The sequence below is a fragment of the Colias croceus genome, chromosome 3 (assembly GCF_905220415.1).
Source record: "Colias croceus chromosome 3, ilColCroc2.1".
Lineage (NCBI taxonomy): Eukaryota > Metazoa > Arthropoda > Insecta > Lepidoptera > Pieridae > Colias > Colias croceus.
Window position 1 is genome coordinate 4,388,732 of NC_059539.1, and position 24,798 is coordinate 4,413,529.

The 24,798-nt window shown below is 34.0% G+C and overlaps 3 protein-coding genes across 3 annotated transcripts; 2 read left to right on the forward strand and 1 right to left on the reverse strand.

The window, feature by feature from the left end:
- Positions 1-2,976: 2,976 nt before the first annotated feature.
- Positions 2,977-9,479, reverse strand: LOC123706142 (NHL repeat-containing protein 2). Its single transcript, XM_045655307.1, has 11 exons — positions 9,167-9,479; positions 8,909-9,075; positions 8,664-8,823; positions 8,276-8,454; positions 7,971-8,118; positions 7,626-7,793; positions 6,916-7,116; positions 5,437-5,556; positions 4,789-4,893; positions 4,204-4,313; positions 2,977-4,116 (listed from the first exon to the last, which is right to left on the reverse strand). Exons 1-11 carry the CDS (start codon positions 9,321-9,323, stop codon positions 3,310-3,312), a joined length of 2,322 nt encoding a protein of 773 aa, XP_045511263.1. The 5' UTR covers positions 9,324-9,479; the 3' UTR covers positions 2,977-3,309.
- A 376-nt stretch (positions 9,480-9,855) lies between these two features.
- Positions 9,856-15,159, forward strand: LOC123706148 (cysteine protease ATG4B). The gene is made up of 9 exons (XM_045655315.1): positions 9,856-10,108; positions 10,179-10,374; positions 11,190-11,336; positions 11,610-11,689; positions 13,178-13,317; positions 13,720-13,854; positions 14,133-14,231; positions 14,314-14,479; positions 14,550-15,159. The coding sequence occupies exons 1-9, from the start codon at positions 9,988-9,990 to the stop codon at positions 14,606-14,608; spliced, it is 1,143 nt and encodes a 380-aa protein (XP_045511271.1). The 5' UTR covers positions 9,856-9,987; the 3' UTR covers positions 14,609-15,159.
- A 1,925-nt stretch (positions 15,160-17,084) lies between these two features.
- LOC123706144 (protein phosphatase 1L) lies at positions 17,085-20,193 on the forward strand. Its single transcript, XM_045655308.1, has 2 exons — positions 17,085-18,197; positions 19,513-20,193. The coding sequence occupies exons 1-2, from the start codon at positions 17,190-17,192 to the stop codon at positions 19,897-19,899; spliced, it is 1,395 nt and encodes a 464-aa protein (XP_045511264.1). The 5' UTR covers positions 17,085-17,189; the 3' UTR covers positions 19,900-20,193.
- The last annotated feature ends 4,605 nt before the right edge of the window (positions 20,194-24,798 follow it).

Here is a 24,798-nt window from a genome sequence, read left to right on the forward strand (position 1 = left end):
TAGTAGATACTAATATTATAAAGCTGAATAGTTTGTTTGTTTGTTTGAACGCGCTAATCTCGGGAATTACTGGTCCGATTTGAAAAATTCTTTCAGTGTTAGTTAACTAGCTCATTTAGGTATCGAGGAAGGCTATAGATAGGCTATATATCATGACGCTACGATCAACAGGAGAGGAGCCACGGGGCTGAAACCGCGCGTAGCAGCTAGTATGGTATAATGATAACTTCTAGTAAGTACCGTATAAAAGCTAAAATGTCAATAATAATTACTATAGATAGAAGGATATCCTCAATGAATAATAGAAATTCTTTTATAATTTCTATAAAAAGTTAATATCATAATACACTGATTGCCTCTTTGTGGATTAAGCTTATTCAATAAAAAAGACAATTGCCAAACGGCAGCGTCTATTGTTTTGTGATTCAAATCTGCGTCGTGAGAAAATAATTGTTTGTAGAAATACGGGATCAAACAGCGTGTCATGTATGTAAGCATGCTACAACCTACATACATAGCGCATACCTGCCACAGAGTGATACATACCATTGCGATTATATTTGGAGATAAAGAATAATTCCTAAACCGTTTGATACCTACAAGTATAATTTACTAGTGATAAGAGGGAAATAATAGAGCCTATTTATAATGATGGTCTGTTCAATATTATACGATCTACAGAATATTATATTCGAGATGAACGAACATTCCGGTCGCATCAATATAAGAATTTAATTAATCAATCATTAATTGAATCACATTATTGATTAGTCATCTGCATGTTTTACATTACATAATTTCAAATATAAGGTACAATTCGTGTGATTTTTTAACTGTTGCTACGTTGCAGAGCAGAGACTCGACTATAAAAATAATGAATGTGGCTTAAAACATGTGAAAGAATTTTCAAAATCGATTCAATGATTCGGTTGATAATTTCTTTATAAACTTCCTAACTTCATCACTTTATACCATTAGTACCACAACTATTAACCACCTTGTTAGTGCCTATATATAAAGAAATATTTAATTAGCAAATATAAATAACAAAACAACGTACGCAGTAGGTACTAATAGTCAACCCACGTAGCGATTGTCACAGGACAAGTATGACAATAATTGAGCTAACCTTAGCATAATTATCATTGAACATCTGCACCGGTTTCTTAGATCGTCTAAATGTTCTTGATGACAATGTTTTCAGGTTTGATAACGCGTTTTCGCAGTTTAGTGAGTCAGTCAGAGTGAGTCTCTACAATTCCTACAAGGTAACAGTTTTAACTCGTAAGTTTTCGCTACCTTTTGCGATTTTATTCATTAATCAAACAAAATTTTGTAAGAATTTTTTTCGCACTTATTTATTGCATAATTAATAATAATCTACTTATGACAACGCGTATACTGGGCGACCTTATCAAATATCTGAAACAAAAAAGGATTGAAATAGTGTGCCTATCACTCACAGGGTCAGGGAACGGAGTATTGCGTAAAATTTGTGCTTCGCTGAATAAAATGAGAATGTTATAGCAAAGGTCAGTCAATCGAAGGGGTCGTGACCGAGTCTCTGATCATTATACATGACCCAATGTGGCCATCTGATTTAATTATTACGAACGACGATCTATATGCAAGTACATGCAGACGGTATCGAACTACTTATTTTAATGTAACTTAATGTAAATGAGAACTAAGTTAGTCATGGATACTCAGGTGATACCTTATTTGCATATTTCAAAGAATCTAGATAATATAGGCATATTTTTGTATTTATCTTTAATATATTTACTTGTGTGTGAAGTCCCATGTCCCTTAGTGGGGTAAGGGGCAGATTCATTATGTACCTACCTACATCTGTTTCATTGATCGGTTTTCTTCAGGCACAAGTAGGTGATCAGGCTTCTAAGTCCTGCCAGACCGAGATATTTTTATTTTCGTCGTCTCTACCGGGAATCTAACCCAGGACTCCTCGGTGCTGTGCTCACGCCTCAACCACTGCACCAAGGAGGCGGATATTTACCCCATATTTTTCGTAAAGTAACAAAATTTTAACTTAAAGTACACTTCAATGTTTATAATTTATATTCAATTTGATTAAACATGTTGAAAACAAAGGGGGGTTAGATATTATTTCGATTGTCTTCAAAACAAAAAATTGCATTGCATTGTTTCATTGTTATTTTATGACGATGGATTTAACTGCTCATAAAGTTTTCCATTCGTAATTTGTCAGCATAGATATAAAGTAACGGAAAATTATCATCGGATATCTACCGTGTATTTTGACTCCATACATACCTCAACGAAGTAGGTCTCCAATAATAAGTAATTTTATGGATTTATTAAGACACTAGTAATTGTGCTCCGTAATTTTACCTGCATTGCTCCGCAGTCCGCTCCTATTCTTCTTAGCGTGATGACATACTTAATATTTATATCCTATACATATTATGGTGTTCTTCCTCGATAAATGGACTATCTAACAGTGAAAAATATTTTCAAATCGGACGCAGTTATTGAGATTAGCACGTGTATTTAAATTTATAAGACATCCTTGATTTATCTACTTGCCAGTTGTTCTGTTATATAAATTTATTATATTAACTGTAATACACTTTATGTCCTTTCTTGGACTTATTTGAACACTGAGGCTGGTTGCAGAGCTTGACCGACCGTCAGTGCGTACCGTCGGTCCTGACGATACGCATCAACAATAATTGTATGACTATGACACTAATGCGCATGACAATACGCGTGCGTATGGTCGGTCTAGCTATGAACGGTTTTATGAATTTCCAAACATACTTATGACAAGCGCGACTGACGTACGCACTGATGGTCGGTCAAGCTCTGCAACCAACCTGAAGGAAGAGAAAGTTACAGCAGAAATGGAGAGGGTAGTTACGGTTTGTGTATTCAGTACGGTTTTTGTATTGTGATCTATCCAGAAGTGGTTGGAGTAAAAAAAAAAACAAAACATTTGTAAAATTATTTTTTATTAGTACATCCTCAATGTAGGTACGTGTCTCTTAGAAATTAAGTCTACTTAAACAAAGCAACGAATAAGAAAATAAAAACGATTTGTAACATTTTAAAGCTTATAGTTGTTTATCATAAGAGTTAGTATGTTTAATTCAAATTAATAGTTACATATTAGTTAACCATTGTTATTTATTATAAAAAAATAATATCATACATATATAAATTATTATTGTGTGCTTTTTAAATCCATAGCAACCACATAGTATATTTTTAAACAAGTTGAAGCTTTATATCTATTTTTATAACAATTTTAATGTTCAACCGAACAAATTATGCTTTACTTTGTTCTAACTTAAAATCCTGTCTGTTGATTGGATTCACTTTGCATGTAATTTTATAAGATTCAATCATTTTGACGGAATCCCTTACTAAAATAGTGGATCGAATTGTGAAAGAATGCGAGAAACAAACGCTTCCTTCGCACAGGGCTGTATTAAAACTGAGGTACAAGCGATAATGAGTCTTATCTGTACGAGCTCTAAGTTTCATTTCCACTCGACCGGGTAATTTATTGCCTTTATGCGGACAACCTACGAATTCGAAGTCGTCTAGTGTGACGTCCTTATTATCATCATCGCGAATGCACACATTCCAATTTTGTGGGGCGCCCGTCGAAAATTTTACGTTTTTTATTTCAGTGTCCAAATTGACATTGAAATAAATTATCAGATTACCCCCTTTTCTATTAATGAATAAGTCGTTTTTATATAGAATCAAGTTCTCTGGTTCCACGAATTTCGGGTCTGGGACGCGCACTTTGAATTCTTGGCACACATTTTTCGCTAGATTGAGTATTTTAATGCTGTGGTTGTTTGTATCGGCAATGTATAGATATTTCCCGTCCAAACTGACGGAGAGGCCGGATGGTTCGCAAAACTTAGCGGGGTCTGTTGTTTCTATCATGGTAGGCAATATGGTTGATACTTTTTGCGGTCCAATGTCGACTTTCTTAATTTTGTGGTTATATGTATCTGCTACGTATAATGTTTTGTTTGACTCGCAATACGCGACGCCTAAAGGATGCTGCAGTTTCGCTTCAACGCCGATGTCGTCTACATCTCCGAATGCGAATAGATTCTGTAACGTAAACAATTTTCATATAACAAGAGAAACAATTTGCAGTAAATGCTGTGTTAATATTGTGTATAATTATTAATTTTTTACCAAGGGATTCCTATCTCCTCCACACAAAGTAGACACGTGTCCCGTGGTTAACGCCAGCCTTCGGATGGATGAGCTTTCCGAATCCGCTATGAATATTTCAGGACTAGCCCCTAAAACAAAAATGTGAAGCGGTGAAATGTAATTCGTAAAATTTTTTGGATTTAAAATATTAAAACTGTAGTAAAAATTTTTTTGTTAATCCCGGAAAGAACGAATCCCAGAGAGAAAATTACCGACAGCAAGTAAGCATCTGTAAAGTTTATTTAGGAGATTATACGGCATCAATTAATTTTTATTTTCCCATGTATGTGTTTAAACATAATAATTTATGTGCAACGGTATGATATGCTCAAACGGTGAAGGAAAACATCGTGAGGAAACCGACATGTCGAAGAATCAAAAGTTCGACGACCTGTGTCATCCGCCAACACGCACTTGGCCAGCGTGGTGGATTAATGGCCTATACCCTCATAGGAGGCCCGTGTCCCAGCAGTGGGAACGTATATGGGCTGATGATGATGATGATGATGGTATGATATGCGCTATATTATTTACAATATCAACAAATATATACAAAAATATTACCATTTCTAAGTGTAAGTCCGGAAGGTTGTGCAAACGCAGCAGTATTCGGATACGCACTGTTACGCGCCGCTTCTGCGCCCGAACCCGCGATGCGCACGCATGTGCCTGTACATGGGAAATAACATACATTTAAAATATTCAATGTAATAATTATTAGTTAAAAAAAACTAAAAAAAACACGCTTAAACTCATGAAATTATTTTATTATCACCTATATTATAATAATATTATAAAGCTGAAGAGATTGTTTGTTTGTACTAATTACAGGAACGACTGGTCTGATTTGAAAAATTCTTTCGTTGTTAGATAGCCCATTTATCGAGCAAGGTCATCATCACGTTAAGACCAACAAGAGCGGAGAAATGCGTGAAACCGCGGGGCACAGCTAGTCCTTGATAAGTGTACAAAGTTTTAATTAAATCGGTCCTTTTAAAGTGGGTCAAAATCTAGTCTATAGAGTCCATTACATACATACGTATACAGATGAAGCTTGTAAAAGCGTGACAATAAAAATGACCAATAGGGCAGAACAACGTGTGCTGGGGAAGCTAGTATACTAATAAAATAATTTGAATGAAGATTTTTAAGTTTTCTTCCAAAAATATGTTATTCTATGAAATAATGAATAAAATTCTGAAAAGAACATACCTTCAGTATATGTTTTGTATTTCCACCATATTGTATTGTCCAAGAAAAGTGCCCATATTTGATGAGAACCGGCACAAGCTATCAGGAGCACGCGTCGTTTCTCGTCCTTTTTGTCTTTATCTGGAATATGAAAAATATTGTATAGCTTAGATAACCATTTAAATTCGTAAAAATATAAAACACTGTTACATTGAACTTACAATAAACAACTAGATACACAATCACGCTCAAGATTGTCCGAAACAAACTCCACCTACTATTAGTAGTATAACTTCTGACTTCGTTTTCGAAGCGATACAATAGACTTTGGACATTATTGCAACGAAATAAGGTGTTAAATTAAATGAATGTTTTATACAACACCGCTGAAGATTTTCTGACCTTTAAAAAGGTGATAATAGATTTTTTTATAGTATGCATTATAGTTATACTATTATTATTTTAATAATACTCATAATAAGGCGTAGGGATGTGACGACCCCATCGCCCCCGGTTGGCATATCTACAATAGATATCCCAACCGTGCAGTCAGTCACCCCGCAGGGCACCTTGTGGCGAGGTGTTGGGGAGTAGCGACCCCGCGGGAACCGAGCGCTCCCGGGGGAGGTCCCTGTCCTCACCTCTGGGCTGTCCCGGTGGCAGTTCGGAGTGAACAATGACGAGGTTCAGGATCCCCCACCTCTGGCTTGCCTTTGTTGGCCGTCCAGAGTGGAGCCGCTAGAGCTATATGCTCGGGTTGGAAGTGTCTAATGGCGTAATAGCGGGGAAACCCGCTCCGGGCCCGCGGGCTCGCGATGGTGAAACCGGTGCCGCACCTCTCTACACCCCCAGCCGTTCAGCTGATGTTGCCCCCTTGTTGCCATTATCGGTAACCTTTTTGGGAGCCCATCGACCGAACTGGCGAGTCACCGTCTGCCATAATTTTCAATTTTTAATATTGAAAAGGCAGACGTCCATAGCCCCCATAGACCCAATATACCAGTCCATCTAACACCCCCTTCCATAACCCAGTTTTATTCATTTCCATTTTTCTGCAATAGTCCTACATTGGCCGCGGACTGCCCAGGGCTGTATCTCTATAGTGCAGCCATGGGCAGGCTGCGGCTGGTGTCCCACAACACATTAAATTCTCTAAAGGGCCTCTTCGTGTTGGACCTGTGTCCCCACGTAAGCCTTCCAAAGGACCGGGTATCATCCTTACGGCGATACCCGTGTATTATGGAGAGACTCATAATAATATATAAACTGCGAAAGATATAGCATTCATTTAATTAAGGCATTTCTTATAGGAAAATAATAATAAACATAATTCCCGTTCCTGTGGGATTTCCGGGATAGAAAATAGCCTATGTCTTATTCTGGGTCTTCAGATACTTACGTACCAAATTTCATAGTAATCGGTTAAGTATTTTTTACGCGAAAGAATAACATACATAGTAAACTTGCGAATTTATATGTAATATTATTAGGATAACTTACCTTTACCCGCGTCCTTATCTTCCGGCGGTGGCGGGGCGAGGGGAGCAGTAGTTGCTGCGGGGGCGGAGGGTTGTCCCGGGGGTGCGGGGGGAGTGGGGGCAGCGGGGGGCGCGGGACGCACCGACATGTCCATATCGGGAGTCGAATAGAGCAGTATGTCCCAGGGGGAGGATAGCGCTTGCAGCCCAAGACATTTGCCACCTAAAACATAATGACACATAATTTGTTATCCGGTTTGCTTTTAGAATACGACCTTTTGGAGTTGGGATCGAAGTTATAGTCGTCACGTGCCACGCTCTCAGTGGCTACATTTCAGTAACATTCAATGTGCTCCATTCTAAAAGGTCATATCCAACCACCATTTCAACCTACTTATCAGTAAATTTCATTAACCCACTGAGCCCCCAGCGGCCCGATCGGACCACGACACAATAGATTTTCTATTGTGTCTGTGATTCCGGGGGCTGAGTTATTAATTCAAATTCAAATATCTATTATATGAGGTATAAAAGTGGACCATAAAATTATACAATATTTGTTCATATTACTTTTTTAATTATTATATTTGAAACCACTGCATTTATAACAAAAATTTATTAATTGCCTTTAGGTTGTGAAGTAGCTAAATGTCTTTTATAACTATAAAACAAGGATAGCTATCACCACATTTGTTTACAGTTAAATCTAGTAACAGTGACCAAAGAACAAACCTTGATCACCCGTCGCTGCCTGTTCTCCCGTGCCAGCCAGTACTTCCACAGTACCTTCGTCAAGATGCACTGCTCTTATAGCATGGTTGTTTGTATCACATACTAATAGAACTGAGCTTGAGAGCCAACACAGGCCTTGCGGTGAATCAAACTGTGCTTCTATAAGTTCTGAAATATAATTTTTTTTAGTCTCGAGTTTCGTGTGTAAAAATACGATATTTTCATTTTTTTTTTGTATTTATAAAGATAATCATAGCAATGTGTAAAATATATATGGAATTCCTGTTGAAATAAACACTACATACTTACAAAATTTTCTTAAAATTATAATAAATAAAAACATACTGCCATCCTTGAATCCTTGTCCGGAACCCCCGATTACTCGTAAAATAATGCCTGTACAGTCAGTCAGCACAATTCGATGGTGGCCAGTATCAGATATAGCGAGGAATGGCTCATCACCGCGGCCACGATAAAATGGATTAAGAGCTAACTGTTGATAAAAGTTATAGTGAATTAGGTATTATAGTTTTATGTTAAAATAAAAATACTTATATGTAATAAAGAGTTAAAGCCCACATGCACGCATAAAGTGTTAAAATCTAATCATCAACAACTCAAGTTCAAAATTATAAGAAATAAATATATACCTTACTAGGAAAATACAGGATGCTATCTGCTTTCGATTTTATATGTTTAGCTGGTGCAACGGGTAATAATGCTGTTGATATTCTGATTCCAAAATGGCGTATTGCAGCTCCAACATAGGACACAAGTTCATCTCTATGACCCTCACCAGTGAAGATAAAAATGGGTTTGTTACCTGGCCCTACAATTAAAAGAAGAATTTTAATGGTTAGCAAACACAAGCACCTTGTTCCTCACAAGGGGATTATGTAGGAAGAATGTCTATAGAATATTATAATATAGGTTTAATTTACACAATGTTTTTAATTTAAATTTATACTTTGTAATTAGCTTGTGAAAAAAGTTAAATAGTTATTTTATGATATAATTTAGTTTGCAAAGAAATTTTACCCAAAACCAGTAGAGTAGGCCAACACCTTATTCCCAGTGCATCCCACATACAACTTTCTGAATCATTTACTACTGGATGGTGTATGTGATATCTCTGAACAGCTGACAGTATATTATATGATACTTTTTCATTTTCAAACTTTGCACAATGCACACCAATCTGTGAAAATATTTTTTTTATATAAATATATCATTTAATTGACAAAATTGTCCAGTAACTAATAAATCAATTATTTGATACATACAACCACAAGACCATTTTCAACTTTATACTGTTTCTCCAGATATGCAAGATCTGGTAAAACATGGTAACAATTAATACAACAATATGTCCAAAAGTCTAAAACAACCACTTTATCCTGACAATGCTGTGCTAAAAAAATTGGCTCCGCAACATTAACCCATTCCAAATCTGAAATTATAAATAAGAAAATATGAATTATTAACTGTTATTTGGTATCACAAAAACTAGGTATATCTCAGATCAAAACGAATGTACACACTTTTTTTAAAGTCGTCAATAGGTGGAACTACAGTCCAGACTTTTTTTATGTGGTTTATTATTATTGTATCCTTTTCAGCTTCATTTGGTGCTGCTTCCAGAGCCTCTGTTAAATCCATGCAAGCCTGAGCTACGTAATCTAAAGGACTTGTTTCCATTTTTAGAACAAATTTTTCTCTACAGCATATAGCACAACATTCAGGAAAAAATTTGCAATTACACCAGGCGGTGAAAGTTGACTCTTAATTATTCTATTATATGAATTTTTAATTGCAATTTCACTAATTTGTACATACTGATTAGTGAATTTATATTTTGATTTGCTCATGAGATCCGTCAGGCGTCAGCAGTCATCACAATCGTTTCTGAATTCTGACTTTGACAGTTGACTTTGACAGAATCAACACAAAATGTAGATTATTGAATATTTCAATGCTGAAGCTAATAGAGCCAAAAGAGAACATTTTAAAAAGCGGAGATGACATTTATAAGGCCATTTTCACTACATCTGTATCTTTTCACATTTAATAGTTTAATCACTTTAATTATAAAAGGGTTTCATCATTGTTTGACACACGTAAAATGTCATTGAAAACTTATGTTTCTTCTTGCCATGAAAACCAAAAAAAAAAAAAAAAAAAAAAACTTATGTTGTCGATGATGTTTCATGTTTGACATGTTTACAAAACATAACGATACGATATAATCACTACGACGTACTTGTTTCTTTTTAAATTTTTATTAATTTACTTCATTTGTATTGACTGCGAATACAAAATAACAATATTGAATAAATCCAGTTATAATTAATTATGTTCAAATATGGATGCCATGTTTGATATTTGTTACCTGACACCCGACGGTAATAACGTTGAACCCGATGATATTCCTAAGACAAAGGAAAATGTGTGGATATTAGGGAAGAAATACAGCCCTGTACAAGGTAATTAATCCGTGTTCGTAGTGTATAAACAGATAGAACAAATACTGAAGCAAGGTTATTTTGATTTCAGACTTGGATCGAATACGGCGAGATATTACATCGATTTTATGGTTTACATATAGAAAGGGATTCGTTCCGATTGGCGATGAAGGTCTTACGTCAGATAAGGGTTGGGGATGCATGCTACGTTGTGGGCAGATGGTCCTTGGAGTCTCCTTGCTGCGAATACATTTAGCTTCAGACTGGGTGTGGACTCCTGAAACTAGGTTCAACATTATTAAATTGATACTTGAAATTGTTGTTGATGGATATGGCAGGCATAGAAAACAATATAAATAAACATAATTTATAATTCAATGTAAAATTTTAAATTAAAATATGCAATTTGACTAATAGAATTGTTGATAATAATGTCAACATCACTAAACATGAGATAACAACTGATCTAATGACATACATTTTTATATTATCTACAACTAATTTATTGCATAGTTAATAGCTATATAATTTACTAGGTTTCCACCGCGGCTTCGCCAGTCCCACATTTCCAGGATTGCTTTATTTTCCTGGGATAAAAAGTAGCCTATGTCCTTTCTCGGGTATCACAATATCTCCATATTAAATTTCATGAAAGTTGGTTCAGTAGTTTAGGCGTGATAGAGTCACAGACAGACAGACAGAGTTACTTTTGCATTTATAATATTAGTATGGATGTATTTATGTACATATTGTGTAGATATAAGTATGTATATGTATTTTAAGGAAGTGTAGTATTATAATAATCTATGTAAAAATTATAATAATATATAAAGCTTTCATTCCAATTACACTCCCGTCCGATTAGGGCCCTTCTGGCCTCCTCCACTCAAGCGACAGCTCAAGCCGAGGTTCGTGGTCCCCGTCAAGGGGGGACGCCCTTGTGCATGTCGCTACCAGGGTGAACCTTCAGTTCACCCCCGCGTCCGCGTTAAAATGTAGAAGCCCTTCTGGCTAACATTGAGAAACACCACACAAAAAAAAAAAAAAAAAAAAAAAAAATCCAATTACACTACACTTATACTTATACTATAAATGTCCACAGAGATCCAACCTATTTGAAGATTATTCAAAGATTTGAGGAACGGAAACAGGCTCCATATTCAATACATCAAGTAGCTTTAATGGGTGCCAGTGAAGGCAAGGAAGTGGGTCAGTGGTTTGGACCAAACACAGTGGCACAAGTACTGAAGTTAGTAGAATTTTAGTTTATTTCTCTAACATTATAATTCATAAAAAATCTTCCTGTAATTGGTGTTTTAATGTTATTAAACTTTGTTTTTAATAAATGGAACCAATATGAATATTACAGATTTAAAAAGAGACATGTAGTATTGGAAAATATAGTGTGATGTGTACTTCTATTTATGTATTTATAGTATGTATAATGTATTAATTTGTATATTATTATATTAATTTAAATTTAATATTTTCGAACTATATTAACATATAAATTCGATTTCAGAAAATTAGTTGTTTATGACAAATGGAGCTCTCTTGTTATACATGTTGCTTTAGACAATACAGTGGTGAAAGAAGATATTTGTAAGTATTTATTTTAATATGGCTCCAATTATAATATATTGTGATATGAAATTAAATATTTATTAATATAGCCCGCCCCGGCTCTGCCCATGGTACATAATGAAAGAATTAATGAAATTGGTCCAGTAGTTCCTGAGATTAATGCATTAAAAAAGCAAACAAACAATAAATATTAGCAAAAATCTAATTTCTGCATAATGCATATTGATATTTCAAAATCTTTTGTGTATTAATGTTTATACATAATAGTATAATCTGAGTCTAACTAAGTGCTACAATGTTTTCAAAATCATTCTTTAGATATATGTATGCTAATGGTATGCAAAACATGTTCTCTAATCTATTACATTGTGATGTTTTTTTGGTTGGCATTCAAGAAACTACATATTTTTAAGATATTTTTTATACCTTAATGATTCAAGTTATGATAATATGCATATTGCATACCATTTATAGTGCTTCAATAATTTAAAAATTTCAACTCTTATTAATATCTAAAAATTTCTCTTGCCATTTTAGAAGTACTGACATTATAATGTGTAGCGACACCTCGCTCTGAATCGCGCAAGCGTAATGTTTCGCTACAGAGCTATATATACAACTTTCCGACATCATCCATTGGGGCCTTCACGGCCGGCCAGTCGAGTTGACTGGTCGAGGATCCTCCCTTTTTCGATGGAGGAATTCCACCTTCCTTCCACCACAGTGGTGACCCCTGACAGTTCACAACTTCTTCTGTCCATCCATGATGTCCATGCTCACCTATCCCTTCCCCGCCCACGATCACCGCCCGCCAGCCAGCGCACTCGGCTTCAAATGGAGTTCTGTCCACTACCATGTGCGATCGCGCATGCTTGGGCAGCTCCACAGCCATCCTCACTGCACACTCCGACTCACTGGAGCATTACACGCAGCATCACCGCACTCAGTTCCGACTCACCGTGAACTAGCGGCTTCCTGTTCCGACTCACTGGAACATACCTGGCATTGGCAAGGCAATTCGTACTACGACCTCCGGTCTCGGAGGGGAGTCCTGTAGCGACACCTCGCTCTGAATCGCGCAAGCGAAATGTTTCGCTACAGAGCTATATATACAACTTTCCGACATCATCCATTGGGGCCTTCACGGCCGGCCAGTCGAGTTGACTGGTCGAGGATCCTCCCTTTTTCGATGGAGGAATTCCACCTTCCTTCCTCCACAAATGTATAATCACTACATAGTAGTTAGTACCTAGTATATTATTATTAGTCTGTGATAGTACCTATAAAACAAAGTCGCTTTCTCTGTCCCTATGTCCCTTTGTATGCTTAAATCTTTAAAACTACGCAACGGATTTAGATGCGGTTTTTTTTAATAGATAGAATGATTCAAGAGGAAGGTTTTAGTATATAATTTATTAGGTTTTAGACAAAGCGGGCGAAGCCGCGGGCAGTAAGCTATTACGAATTAACCATAGCTCATTAAGTCCGTGATAAATTAATTTTCAGTACAGCAGTGTATAGTAAGAAATGATAATGGTGATACACACGATAATGTTCACATAACTGATTGGATGCCTCTGCTGCTTATAGTGCCGCTCAGACTTGGCCTCAGTGAGATCAACCCTGTATATGTTGATGGGTTAAAGGTAATTTATGGATGGTTTTATAATACTATTTACTTGTATGTACATACCTACTTCTACATATCATATTTATGATACACAAATAACACTTTCAGATATTATGTAATGGTATATTTTTGCTTTTACTAAACTTTACTTACGATCTTCAATCCGGAGTTTGTCGTTTGATGGCGACTGCAATCTATACATTTTGTGTAATATCTAATTAAAAAAAAGAGTGTTTGTGCCGAGCACACGTGTCAGATTTGGAACTTCTTTGGCAAGATTCAAAGATACCTAAATCGTCGCGTTACTCACGTCATAACGTGACGGTATTACCATGAAATTTTACTATCAACGCGCCTAAAGGAGTTTCACTTCAACAAAATATAAATAAATAGTTTTTGCTTTATATTTTTTTTACAGATGTGCTTCCAGTCTCCCCAATCGATTGGTGTAATTGGCGGTAAACCAAATCAAGCGCTATATCTAATAGGGTGTGTTAGCGACGAGGTTATATATTTAGACCCCCACACCACTCAAAGATCTGGTCCCGTCGAAGTGAGTTTGTAGCCATAAATTTAACGATAAAGATAATGCAATATTAACATCGACATATGCACAGGTGCTTTCAACGTTTTGAATCCATGAGTAAATAAACTGGCTATAAGCCAATATAAATGCTTATGAAGTACGTAATTTATTTAGAGTAAAAATATCTTGAATTCATGTCAGTGTTGGATAAATGAATTCCGTCCTTTTATCGTAAACATTTTGCTGATATTGAGTTTATTTTTGTTTACCCTCAATTTATGAAATTTTAATTTCGTTTTTTATAGAACAAGCAAACAGATGAGCAAAAAGAAATGGACTGTTCATATCACTGTAAATTCGCTTCTCGTATACCGATACTTACCATGGATCCCTCAGTTGCTGTGGTAAGATAATTAATTTTATTATACTTGTTTATGAAGGCAATTTACATTTATCTTAATCTTTTAATTGAATATATTTTTTTAGTGTTTCCTTTGTCGAACGAGAACTGATTTTGATGAGCTATGCAAAACAATTGAAGAAAATCTGATGAAAGAGTCTCAACCATTATTTGAGATTTGCGAGAAGAGACCCTCACATTGGGGTCCAAATACCAATGATATAGACTTACAGAACACCAATCTCTTTACTGGTAATCATATTATTCCACATAAATTACTAATTTTTATTCTTCTTGTTTTTAATCTATGATTTTTTTTCAGAATTCGAAGATGTGGACAGACAATTTGATGATTCAGATGATGAATTCGAAATTCTATGAGGTTTAGCTAAGTTTTATGTATTCTTATTAAATTACAAATTCACATATTCATGATACGAGTATTCATGGTGGTCCATGTCATGATAACCAATATATTAAAACATGGTACCGTAATCAACAAAATGTACATGATTAATATGCAATAATGAACGGAAATTTTATTCAATAGAATCTACTGCATGCCTTAAATAGAAATAAAATTATACAAATTTTCGTAGATAATAAATTTTAAATGGATAAACGCTCATGTAATGGCCACGTAAATGACCAATGTAAGTAATACATCATTGGATACGTTTTGTAAAAATCGTATATGATATTATATCAACTTGATAGATGTAGGCAACTGCATAAGCGCTCAAATATATTTTTGTTACATTGTTACTAAACAAATTTTGTCTTTATTCTATGCACGATAATGTCTTTTTCATAAATAATGTTTGTAAATTATTTGCTTAATACAAAAATATATTAGACTGTATAGGATAAGAGAATATTATTTGCAGTGCCTTTTTAAATGAAACATGCAATAAACATCACATGCCCCTCCATAATGTTGTTTGTTTCCTTTGTAAATGGACTAATTCATCCCCTATGTAATATATACAAACTGTCGTGCATTCTTCCCGATTATGAAAATAAACTATCGGGCCTGTGAATCGGGCGCTGGTAAAATTTCATGGCTTTACTCAATACTAAGCTTTAAGTACCTACTAAGGTTTTAACAAAAAATTGACCACCTTGAAATTTTCCCACCTAGACAAAATTTAAATGAGACGTTTAAGACAGCCTTCAAATAAAAAAGAATCATCAAAATCGGTTCACTCAGTCGAAAGTTCAAAACAGGTTGAAGTAACAAACGTAAAAAAGAAATATAGTCAAATTGAGAAACTCCTTTTTATGAATAAAAACATAAAAATAAATAAATAATGTTTTTGTTTAGATATTTATTTATTATACCGATCGCCTTAGATTACAAAATAAAAGACAGATGGAGCGTTGCCGAACTAAACCGAATAATTTATCGTCATTTTCAATAAAGCTATGTGTGCTGTCATTTCGCCGCTGCACTGTACGTACACGGTGCTTCTGTGTGCGTGTAATGTTGCCAGATATTGAAAAATTTCCCAAATTTTTCCCCGACTACGGAAAAAAGAGGGTTATGTTTTTCGAGTTTATGGATGTATGTATAATATTTCTTTGACACGCCCTGCAGTATAAACCGTTGGACCGATTTTGAGTTGTGAAGTTTCATTGCAATGATCTGAATTATTATGTTAGTGGCGGTAGTGACGTAGGCTATATACATAAATGAGAAGTCAAGTTTTAATTTTTATTTAAATTCTTTTATTACATAAAGTACCTGCCTACTAAAGTTATATATGGACAAAATAATTGTATTCAATTTTTTATTAAATAAATTACATAAAAAAAGTTTCAATATTAACTATAATAATTATATTATTTTTTATTTTTCATAATATATGAATACGAATAGCGGTAGTTTTTAGTTGAGAATACGGGACATTTTATTTTCATCATATCCATCATGGAGTTCACATAAATTAAATCGCTAGCAAAAACGACTATGACGTTTTTAAGCTTTATAAAAGTAACAAAATAATGTATTATGCTTATTAAAATAACCTAATAATTATCATGAACCTTTAGTGCACTATACAAATAATCACATTCACGATCGAAAAATCCAACAGCATTACCCTGAAGATTTTTTAACCATTTTACCGTTTTACCAATAAAAATGGCAAATTCATTTTCAAAATACTAGCAACATGCGCTGAAGTTTTGTATTCCTTCATATCTGTAAAATTATTATTCGTATTAAAGAAATAAATCAGCCAAATAATCTACAGAAAACCTGTGAAACGATGTTTTATCTTTTTTTTTGTTTTCGGGAACAAATTTTACAGCGTTTTATTATCACAAGACGGCATTTTTTTACTAAAATTGCAAACCCTTTTTGACGTATTGCATGACACTTTATGCGCTATAGCACTGGTGCAGCGACGTATTTGTTTTTGATTTCGTATTTTCTTTGACAAGGGCGACGGGCGGTTGTCATGCTCCATCTGTACTTTATTTTGTAATCTAAGCCGATCGCGATACAAAAAGAGGGTCATCAAGGGCGGTCGTATAGGTTTTTTTCTCGATTTTCCAGTAGAATCATCCGTCAACTAAGCACAATGGTTTTCTGCAAATTAACCAGTGGGCAGTGAGCTTAAAGTCGAGTAGGTATGATAAAATCACGATAAAATTATAAAATCATAAAATATATTTAAGCGCATAGTGTGTACTAGACTTTATTATTCACATGACAATTCACAGCTGTCATTTGTCAGATTTCAGAACCAGAAGCAAGTGTCACTTGTCATACTTGACACTGGCAAATAGTCACATCTTCTTGCCATGAAAACAAAAAAAAAAAAAAAAAAAAAAAAGTGTCACTTGTCAGTTATTGAAATTCTGCCAGGCGCCAGCCCTATTGTGTATTTTATGGCGAAACTGAAGTTTTTATAATTTTGCGCGTTTTATTGCTTATTTTTTATTTCTTTGCGTGGTCATGGAAGACGAATTAGAAGATAGAGTTTTACATCAAACTTATTTATCATTTATGAAAATTTTGTCACGCTTTAGTAGCAGCGTAGCTTTTGACAACCCGACGAGCTATTTATGGAAAATGGTGCGACTTTATTTACTACGATCCGAAGTTTTAGTTTTCACATTGGGAGTCGTAGTCTGCTTCATGTATTTACAAACTATAGGACTATGGAGTCGATCTTTACTCAGCAGATTATCCCATGCAGTAAATCCCATAAGTGCAGTGCAACGGATGAAGTTGATGGAGGGATCGGACGCTGATAAACAGAGCTGGGAACTTAAAGGGTCACTCAGTGCCGTTTATGCAATAAAAGGCAGAAGGATGCACATGGAGGACAAGTTTATAATAAATGAAAATATAAACAATACAGGCATTTCATTGTTTGCTATATTTGATGGACACGGTGGTGAGTTTGCCGCCAACTATGCTAAAGATCACCTTATTCAGAACTTGTATAATAAAGTTGTGGAACTGAATGCTTATAAAGATGGAAAGCTTCCAGAGACACCTAAAATTGAAACACCAGATGAAATAAAAAAGGAAGATAAAGAGAATATGATTAGTGTTGAAAGGAAGAGCAGTTTTAAAAAGTCTGTTAGCACTGCTGATGACACTTCTAAAAAAGAGATAACTGACCCACAGCTATTAGCTCAATTGAACAAAGCCAGACCAATAACAAGAGAAGTAAGACCAATCAAACCTGTTAAAAATATTTCAGTGCCATTGTCTAGTTATATAGATAAAGGTAAGATCAACTATGGTAAGTTGTTGACTGACGAGGTTTTGGCTGCAGACCGACTACTTGTAGAAGCTGCTAAGCGATCACTGAATGTTGCTGGAACAACAGCACTTATAGCTATATTAGAAGACAACCATTTGATTGTGGCTAATGTTGGTGACTCAAGAGGAGTGATGTGTGACTCTCGTGGAAATGCTATACCAGTCTCTTTTGACCACAAACCGCAACAGGTAAAGTAAATGCTTATGGCTTTTTATTACTTTGAAAGTTTCTAACATTACTTATATTTAAGAAACCAGATGTGTTCTGGATCTAGTGTAATTCATACTTTTTACACTCCTCAATATTAATGATGATCTACTTTTATCTTCACTGCCAAAATTATGGTTTTATTTGTCTCCATTTGGGAATTTTAGATCATTAGATTTAATACTTACACAAACATACATTGTACAAGGAAAAAACCATGTGATTACATATTTAATTACTTTTTACAACGTTATCTGAAATTAGACAGGTACTGCACTGAAAAGTTGAAAGACTATAATATATTATCACATGTTATCTTTGAATTCTTTCAAAAATCTAATCTATTCACTCTATTAATATCTATTTATCTTCTGTCTATTATTGTTTAACTATTTATGAACAAATGTAATGCTTAGTAATTATTCATAAATAATGCAAGAATTACATTTTTAATAGATTTCATTGAATTGTTTTGAGTGCAAATTTGCTTTAAAAGTTATATGTATTACCAATTTTATGACTTTGTCATGACAAATTAAACATTTTTATGATTCAGGGTTGTCAATTTGAATAAAAAAAAAAGAAGAAAAAAATATGAATCATTTTCTTCTATTTCTTTCATTAGATATTTTTTTGCGCTTAAAATAAAAGTTAGGACATCAAATTAGAAAGCATTCATTAAAATGGTTATCAAGCTCATTTTAATTTAGTATAAACTCAGTAAATTATATTCATATGAAACTGCTAATTCAACATTCAGACTGTTAATTTGCTTCATGTTAGGAAGTTGTGTTGAAATGCACTAGATTCAACAAGAACATTGAATACTGCATTCCAAAAATTTAATACACATTTCTAATGTATGTGAAACAGATCATGTAACTACTAAGTATTAAAAATATTATTAACGCTGCAAAGTGTTATAACATCGGGAAAATAATATAATGAATAAATCACATTTTAAATCCGTTATAAAATCTTTAATTTCTAAATATATAATACTCGCGTAAAATCAAACATTAGAAAATACAACATTATTATTATATTTAAAACGATCATTCAATAATAATATTTAAACAACCTCCTTTATAATAAATGCACTCAAATACAAAACTAGACTTTATAAATTCCAGTCTAACTGCATAATAATATTGACTATAATATGTTCTTGTTTTCTAGGCATTGTTATTTCAAATTATTATCCTGTGTTCATTTTTATTCACAAGCTGTGTTTACAAAATACTATTGCATACAAAGTAACTTAAATTGATGCTATAAATCTTATTTTTGCTGCAGGTTCGAGAGCAGAAACGAATAGAAGCTGCTGGAGGTTACATTGCATTTAATGGAGTATGGAGGGTAGCTGGAATTTTAGCAACGTCTCGAGCTATGGGCGACTACCCTCTAAAAGATAAAAACTTTGTTATAGCTGATCCAGATATTTTAACATTCAATTTAGAAGACCATAAGCCTATGTTCTTAGTTCTTGCCTCTGATGGTTTATGGGATACATTTACAAACGAAGAAGCTGTCAAATTTATAAAGGAGAGGTTGGATGAACCTGATTTTGGTGCCAAAAGCCTTACATTGCAAGCATATTACAGAGGATCAGTTGACAACATCACAGTATTAGTCATTAACTTTCTACTTGAACAGTTTTCAACTGCAAACTTAGTACATTAAGAAATTTGCAGTGTGAATGAAGTGTTTTGATAAGATATCTAGTGATTGATTTAACTTATTCTCTCACATGATATTATAGAAGAATGGTAAGATGTTGTAGATTCCTATTTACACATCAATATCTTGATTTATACAATTCAAAATCGAATCTTATTAATAAAATAGGTTAATGAATAACTGCAGAGCAGATTTTCTGGTAATAATAATTAATCAGATTTTTGAAAGTTTTACGAGTCTAAATTATTCATAATAGTTGTCCATGTAGAACCAGAAATAATAATAAAAACATATTTTTAAAGTGAAACTTTTATTACATCGTCTCAAACTTTTTGGTCTGTGTAGCGCATGTCGCGTGTATCGCGGTTACCGAGTAGGTATACCTACTCGGCACGCGACATGCGCTACACAAAGCAGTGTTCGGAACCGTTCGAACAGTTTCACTTTTACCGTGGTTTCATAAAACCACACAACATTTTTTAAAGTTATATCATTATAAATATGTAATTATTACCCAATTTAAAATATGGATGGTTGTGATTGTGAAAATATTACTGTTGTGGGTGATTTTAAAAGAATATTAATGTTATTATATTAAATAATGGTTTCCTTTATAGTTTTGTCACTGTGACATAGTTTTGTTATTATGTGTAGTAGTAAAGTACAATAAGTAGCTCTATTTTGCCATGAAAATAGATTATGTTTAAAATAAATTAACTGATAAGGCGGCTTTTTATGGCATCAGTGTTGCATTTTCTATGTAAACTTTTTGCTGGTTGTTGATCCCGCATTGGTTCATTTAGGTGAAATGAGATATTTGTGTCTTTGTTCCTTAATGAATTTGTATGATCTTATCATATTGGTGTTTTACTATGGGGAGTTAGTCTTGAGCCTTGAAGCATATAACTCCAATTTAATATGCAATATGATCCTAATTTCTCAATAATCATATCAATTTTATATACCTATTAGATACTCTCAAACGTTACAATTTTGGGCGATAAATAAGTAGGATAATTTGGGTGGTTGGGAAAATTGCAATAGTTATCATTACCGTCATTAGAGTCACTAGCTAAATTAAATTGAAATACTTTACTTTTATTATATTATGTATTGTTTTGGTGCTAGTCATTATTTCATTCTTCATTATAAACCAGTGCAATAAACATACCTATAATTTGTTGTGATATGAAGTACTAAATGTTATGTAACTAACTAATAAGAATATTTTTGTATTTCTTCTACAAGTATTGTCAAGCATTATATAAAATTATGAGTAGACATCTATTTGGAAATAAGATTTCTTCTGGCCTACTAAGTACATACAGAAAAAGGTTATCTGTTACATTTTATGCATATGGGTCCAAGAATAAAATTGTCAAAATAAATTGAAATTAAATTATGAAATTGATGGAGTAAAACTGTGGATTGTAAATTCAACTTGCTGGTCAAGTTAAGCGCCATTTATGTTGTGATAATGTTTTGTACTAACGTGATACTAATTTTTAATTAACAAGTTTTATTTCCTACATATAGACTGCTTGTATATTTGTTTTCATGTTTTCGATAGGTTTTCAATAGTGTTTTCGATTGCTAGCAGTCAATATTTAACCTTGTCCATATCGTTTCTGGTTTCCATTTTTATAAAATAGGTTGTCCATAATATCCTCACAGCATGCATATAAAATGTTTTTAAATTTGTTGTAAACTAATGATGTGTACAATAAATAACTCTTAAATAAAATTGGTGTTTCATCTTATCCTATCCATATTACCAAGATATTACATTTAAAATGTTTTTATTATCATTAGATTTGTTAAAAAAAATCCTTTGTATCTCAAGATGCATTTAATGTTCTAAATTCATGAAAAAATATATAATATTACATATATCATATTTCATGAATTTAGAAAATAATGAACATTTGGGTGACTGTATAGTCTGATGCATAAATCAAAGTTCTCATTTTTTTTTGGAAATATGTATGTTAGCGCGTTTAATTTAAACATAAAATTATATTTTAAAAGTAAATCAATTGATTAACTTCATTAATTATTTTAACAATAACCAATTGGATAAAAGTATTAACAATCATTTAATTATCGAGTAATAATAATATTTCATGTCGTATTCAAAATAACGATCAAAACAACACAAATAACACCTGCGCTGACTCACACTGTCACGCCACTCGAATAGTTGTTTTGATCGTCCTATATAATTATAACGGTCGTCTGCAGTTGCGAGTCATTCTTGTCTTGACTTTGGTCGAGTAAAGATGTTTAAGAAATATTGTATCAGTATTTAATTACGTAATACAACCACGCTCTAACATCAGAAGTAGAAGATGAACCAGCCCTCACTCGGAATCCTGGCAGGCTGGCACAAATTCTTCCATCATACTACGTGAAATTGTGCAACTGTCACTGTCACCATCATAATAGTATGTGACTGTGGACTTCGAATTCCTTCAAGTTAAAACAAGGATGAAGGAACTCGCACAATGTGTGTTTTCTTGTGTGAAGTAAATGTTTGTGGTGTGGAATATTGTAACGGTAATGTAGTTCATCAATATTATAATGTGATGTGCAATCCGGGCGGTTGTCCAGGATATTTGAGCTTTTAATTATTGTGGTAAGCGAACGACGTGTTATGTCACAAATAATAAGTTTTTGATCCCAGGGAATTTGAATCCAATGTGGTGCCTTCGATTTCCCTTGGCGCCCAGTATAAGCTATTGTGTTGGTAAATTTTTATTTTTCTGTATTTTGACGATTGAAAAACGCTTCTAAGCGAAGTCCAGTTGAATAAATCAATATTTGAGTTTGAGTTCATCATGTGGATGAGATGGTGTTCTATAAGGTCAGTTTGGCCGAGCGGTTATGTTTGTTATAATACATTGTGTTTTGACATCACGAGATAAATTACCGTACTCATTTCAAATGAACGTACGAGGACGTTATTGTGTTATTGTTTTACTTTGGCCAAGCCGGATATAACTTGTGTTTTAACTTTTAATTATGTTCCAGGACTATCTATGGTTATCACTTGAGAGTTGAGATACAGATGAGATACAGAAGCCGCTGTTCGCAGCTGGAAAAACTCGTTGAGCTATCGAATACTATGCAAATGTTAAATCACAATAATACTCCACAATGATTGCTATGAAGCGAAAAGTACAAGCAATTGCTAAACTGCTATTGTGTCCTATGTACGTGTAAGAATAGTACCAAAGCAGAATTTAGATGACCGTGTTAGCGGTAATGGAAACTAATTATGATAATCGACTGCCACTTGTCTGTACGGGTCTTCTGTGATTTAGTCTGACAACTGGGCAGATAATAATACAAATCGAATGCCACTTGTCTGTACGGGTCTTCTGTGGCTTAGTCTGACAACTGGGCAGATAATAATACAAATCGAATGCCACTTGTCTGTACGGGTCTTCTGTGACTTAGTCTGACAACTGGGCAGATAATAATACAATCGAACGCCACTTGTCTGTACGGGTCTTCTGTGACTTAGTCTTACAACTGGGCAGATAATAATACAATCGAATGCCACTTGTCTGTACGGGTCTTCTATGATAGTCTTACAACTGGGCAGATAATAATACAATTGAATGCCATTTGTCTGCACGGATTGTAACAACCGGGCGGGAAATAATAATAACCTGATTGTCACTTGTCTGACAACTGGACAAAGAAACAAATAATTTGAATACTTAAAACAAGTCTGAATGTCACCAGCGCGAACTATATCATTCCAACAAGTGTGAATTATATCATTGATATTTTGAGTTTTGAATTAACGCTCAGAGCACGAGCTTTTTTCAGAATGGCCGTGTTAGCGCGTTTAATTTAAACATAAAATTATATTTTAAAAGTAAATCAATTGATTAACTTCATTAATTATTTTAACAATAACCAATTGGATAAAAGTATTAACAATCATTTAATTATCGAGTAATAATAATATTTCATGTCGTATTCAAAATAACGATCAAAACAACACAAATAACACCTGCGCTGACTCACACTGTCACGCCACTCGAATAGTTGTTTTGATCGTCCTATATAATTATAACGGTCGTCTGCAGTTGCGAGTCATTCTTGTCTTGACTTTGGTCGAGTAAAGATGTTTAAGAGGGCTTATTCAATTTAACGCAAGTCAAAATCTCCGCGATCTATTACGATAGATCGCGGCTTGCGCTATCCTTTTACTATGAACAGCATAGGTCCACAGGAGAGCGCCGAGCAACATGTCCTCTCTCTGGAAAGGCTCGCTGCCGACTGATTTTATTCGGGTCGCGCGCAGTGTTTTATAGTACTTTAAAAAAAATTGTAGAAAAATAATAGAGGTACCTTAGTTGATTTTTTAAATTTTATCTTATAAGTAAGACGTTCTTTTATTGCAATATGTATAAATTATATTCAACTAAGTCAAATATCTTGGTGAAAATAATCATTTTGTCGACTATAATTTCTAAAAAAATTCACATTGTTCGGATTTTAATTTCGTAAGTTAGGAGTCCAAAATAAAAAAATCTTTTAACTAACTATTTTAATAAGGATTTTAGCAGTTAGTTAAAAAAAATGTGTGTTAGATCTGTCAGCAATTTCAGATATTTTTAGCTTCGAAATTGACACTAAAAGTGAAATCAAGTAATCATCGGCTCAGTTATCTTGATGGTATTCACAAATACTGTATAAATTGAAATAAACTCTTAACTAACTATATAGACAATAAAATTTCCTAAAATTATTAGTAATTCATATGTTTGTAAGATAAGTGGTTGATGGACAATCTGGTTTGGAAAATCACATATTTGAGCCAAACAGCGCACGGACCGCGTACACGGCCTTAAGAAATATTGTATCAGTATTTAATTACGTAATACA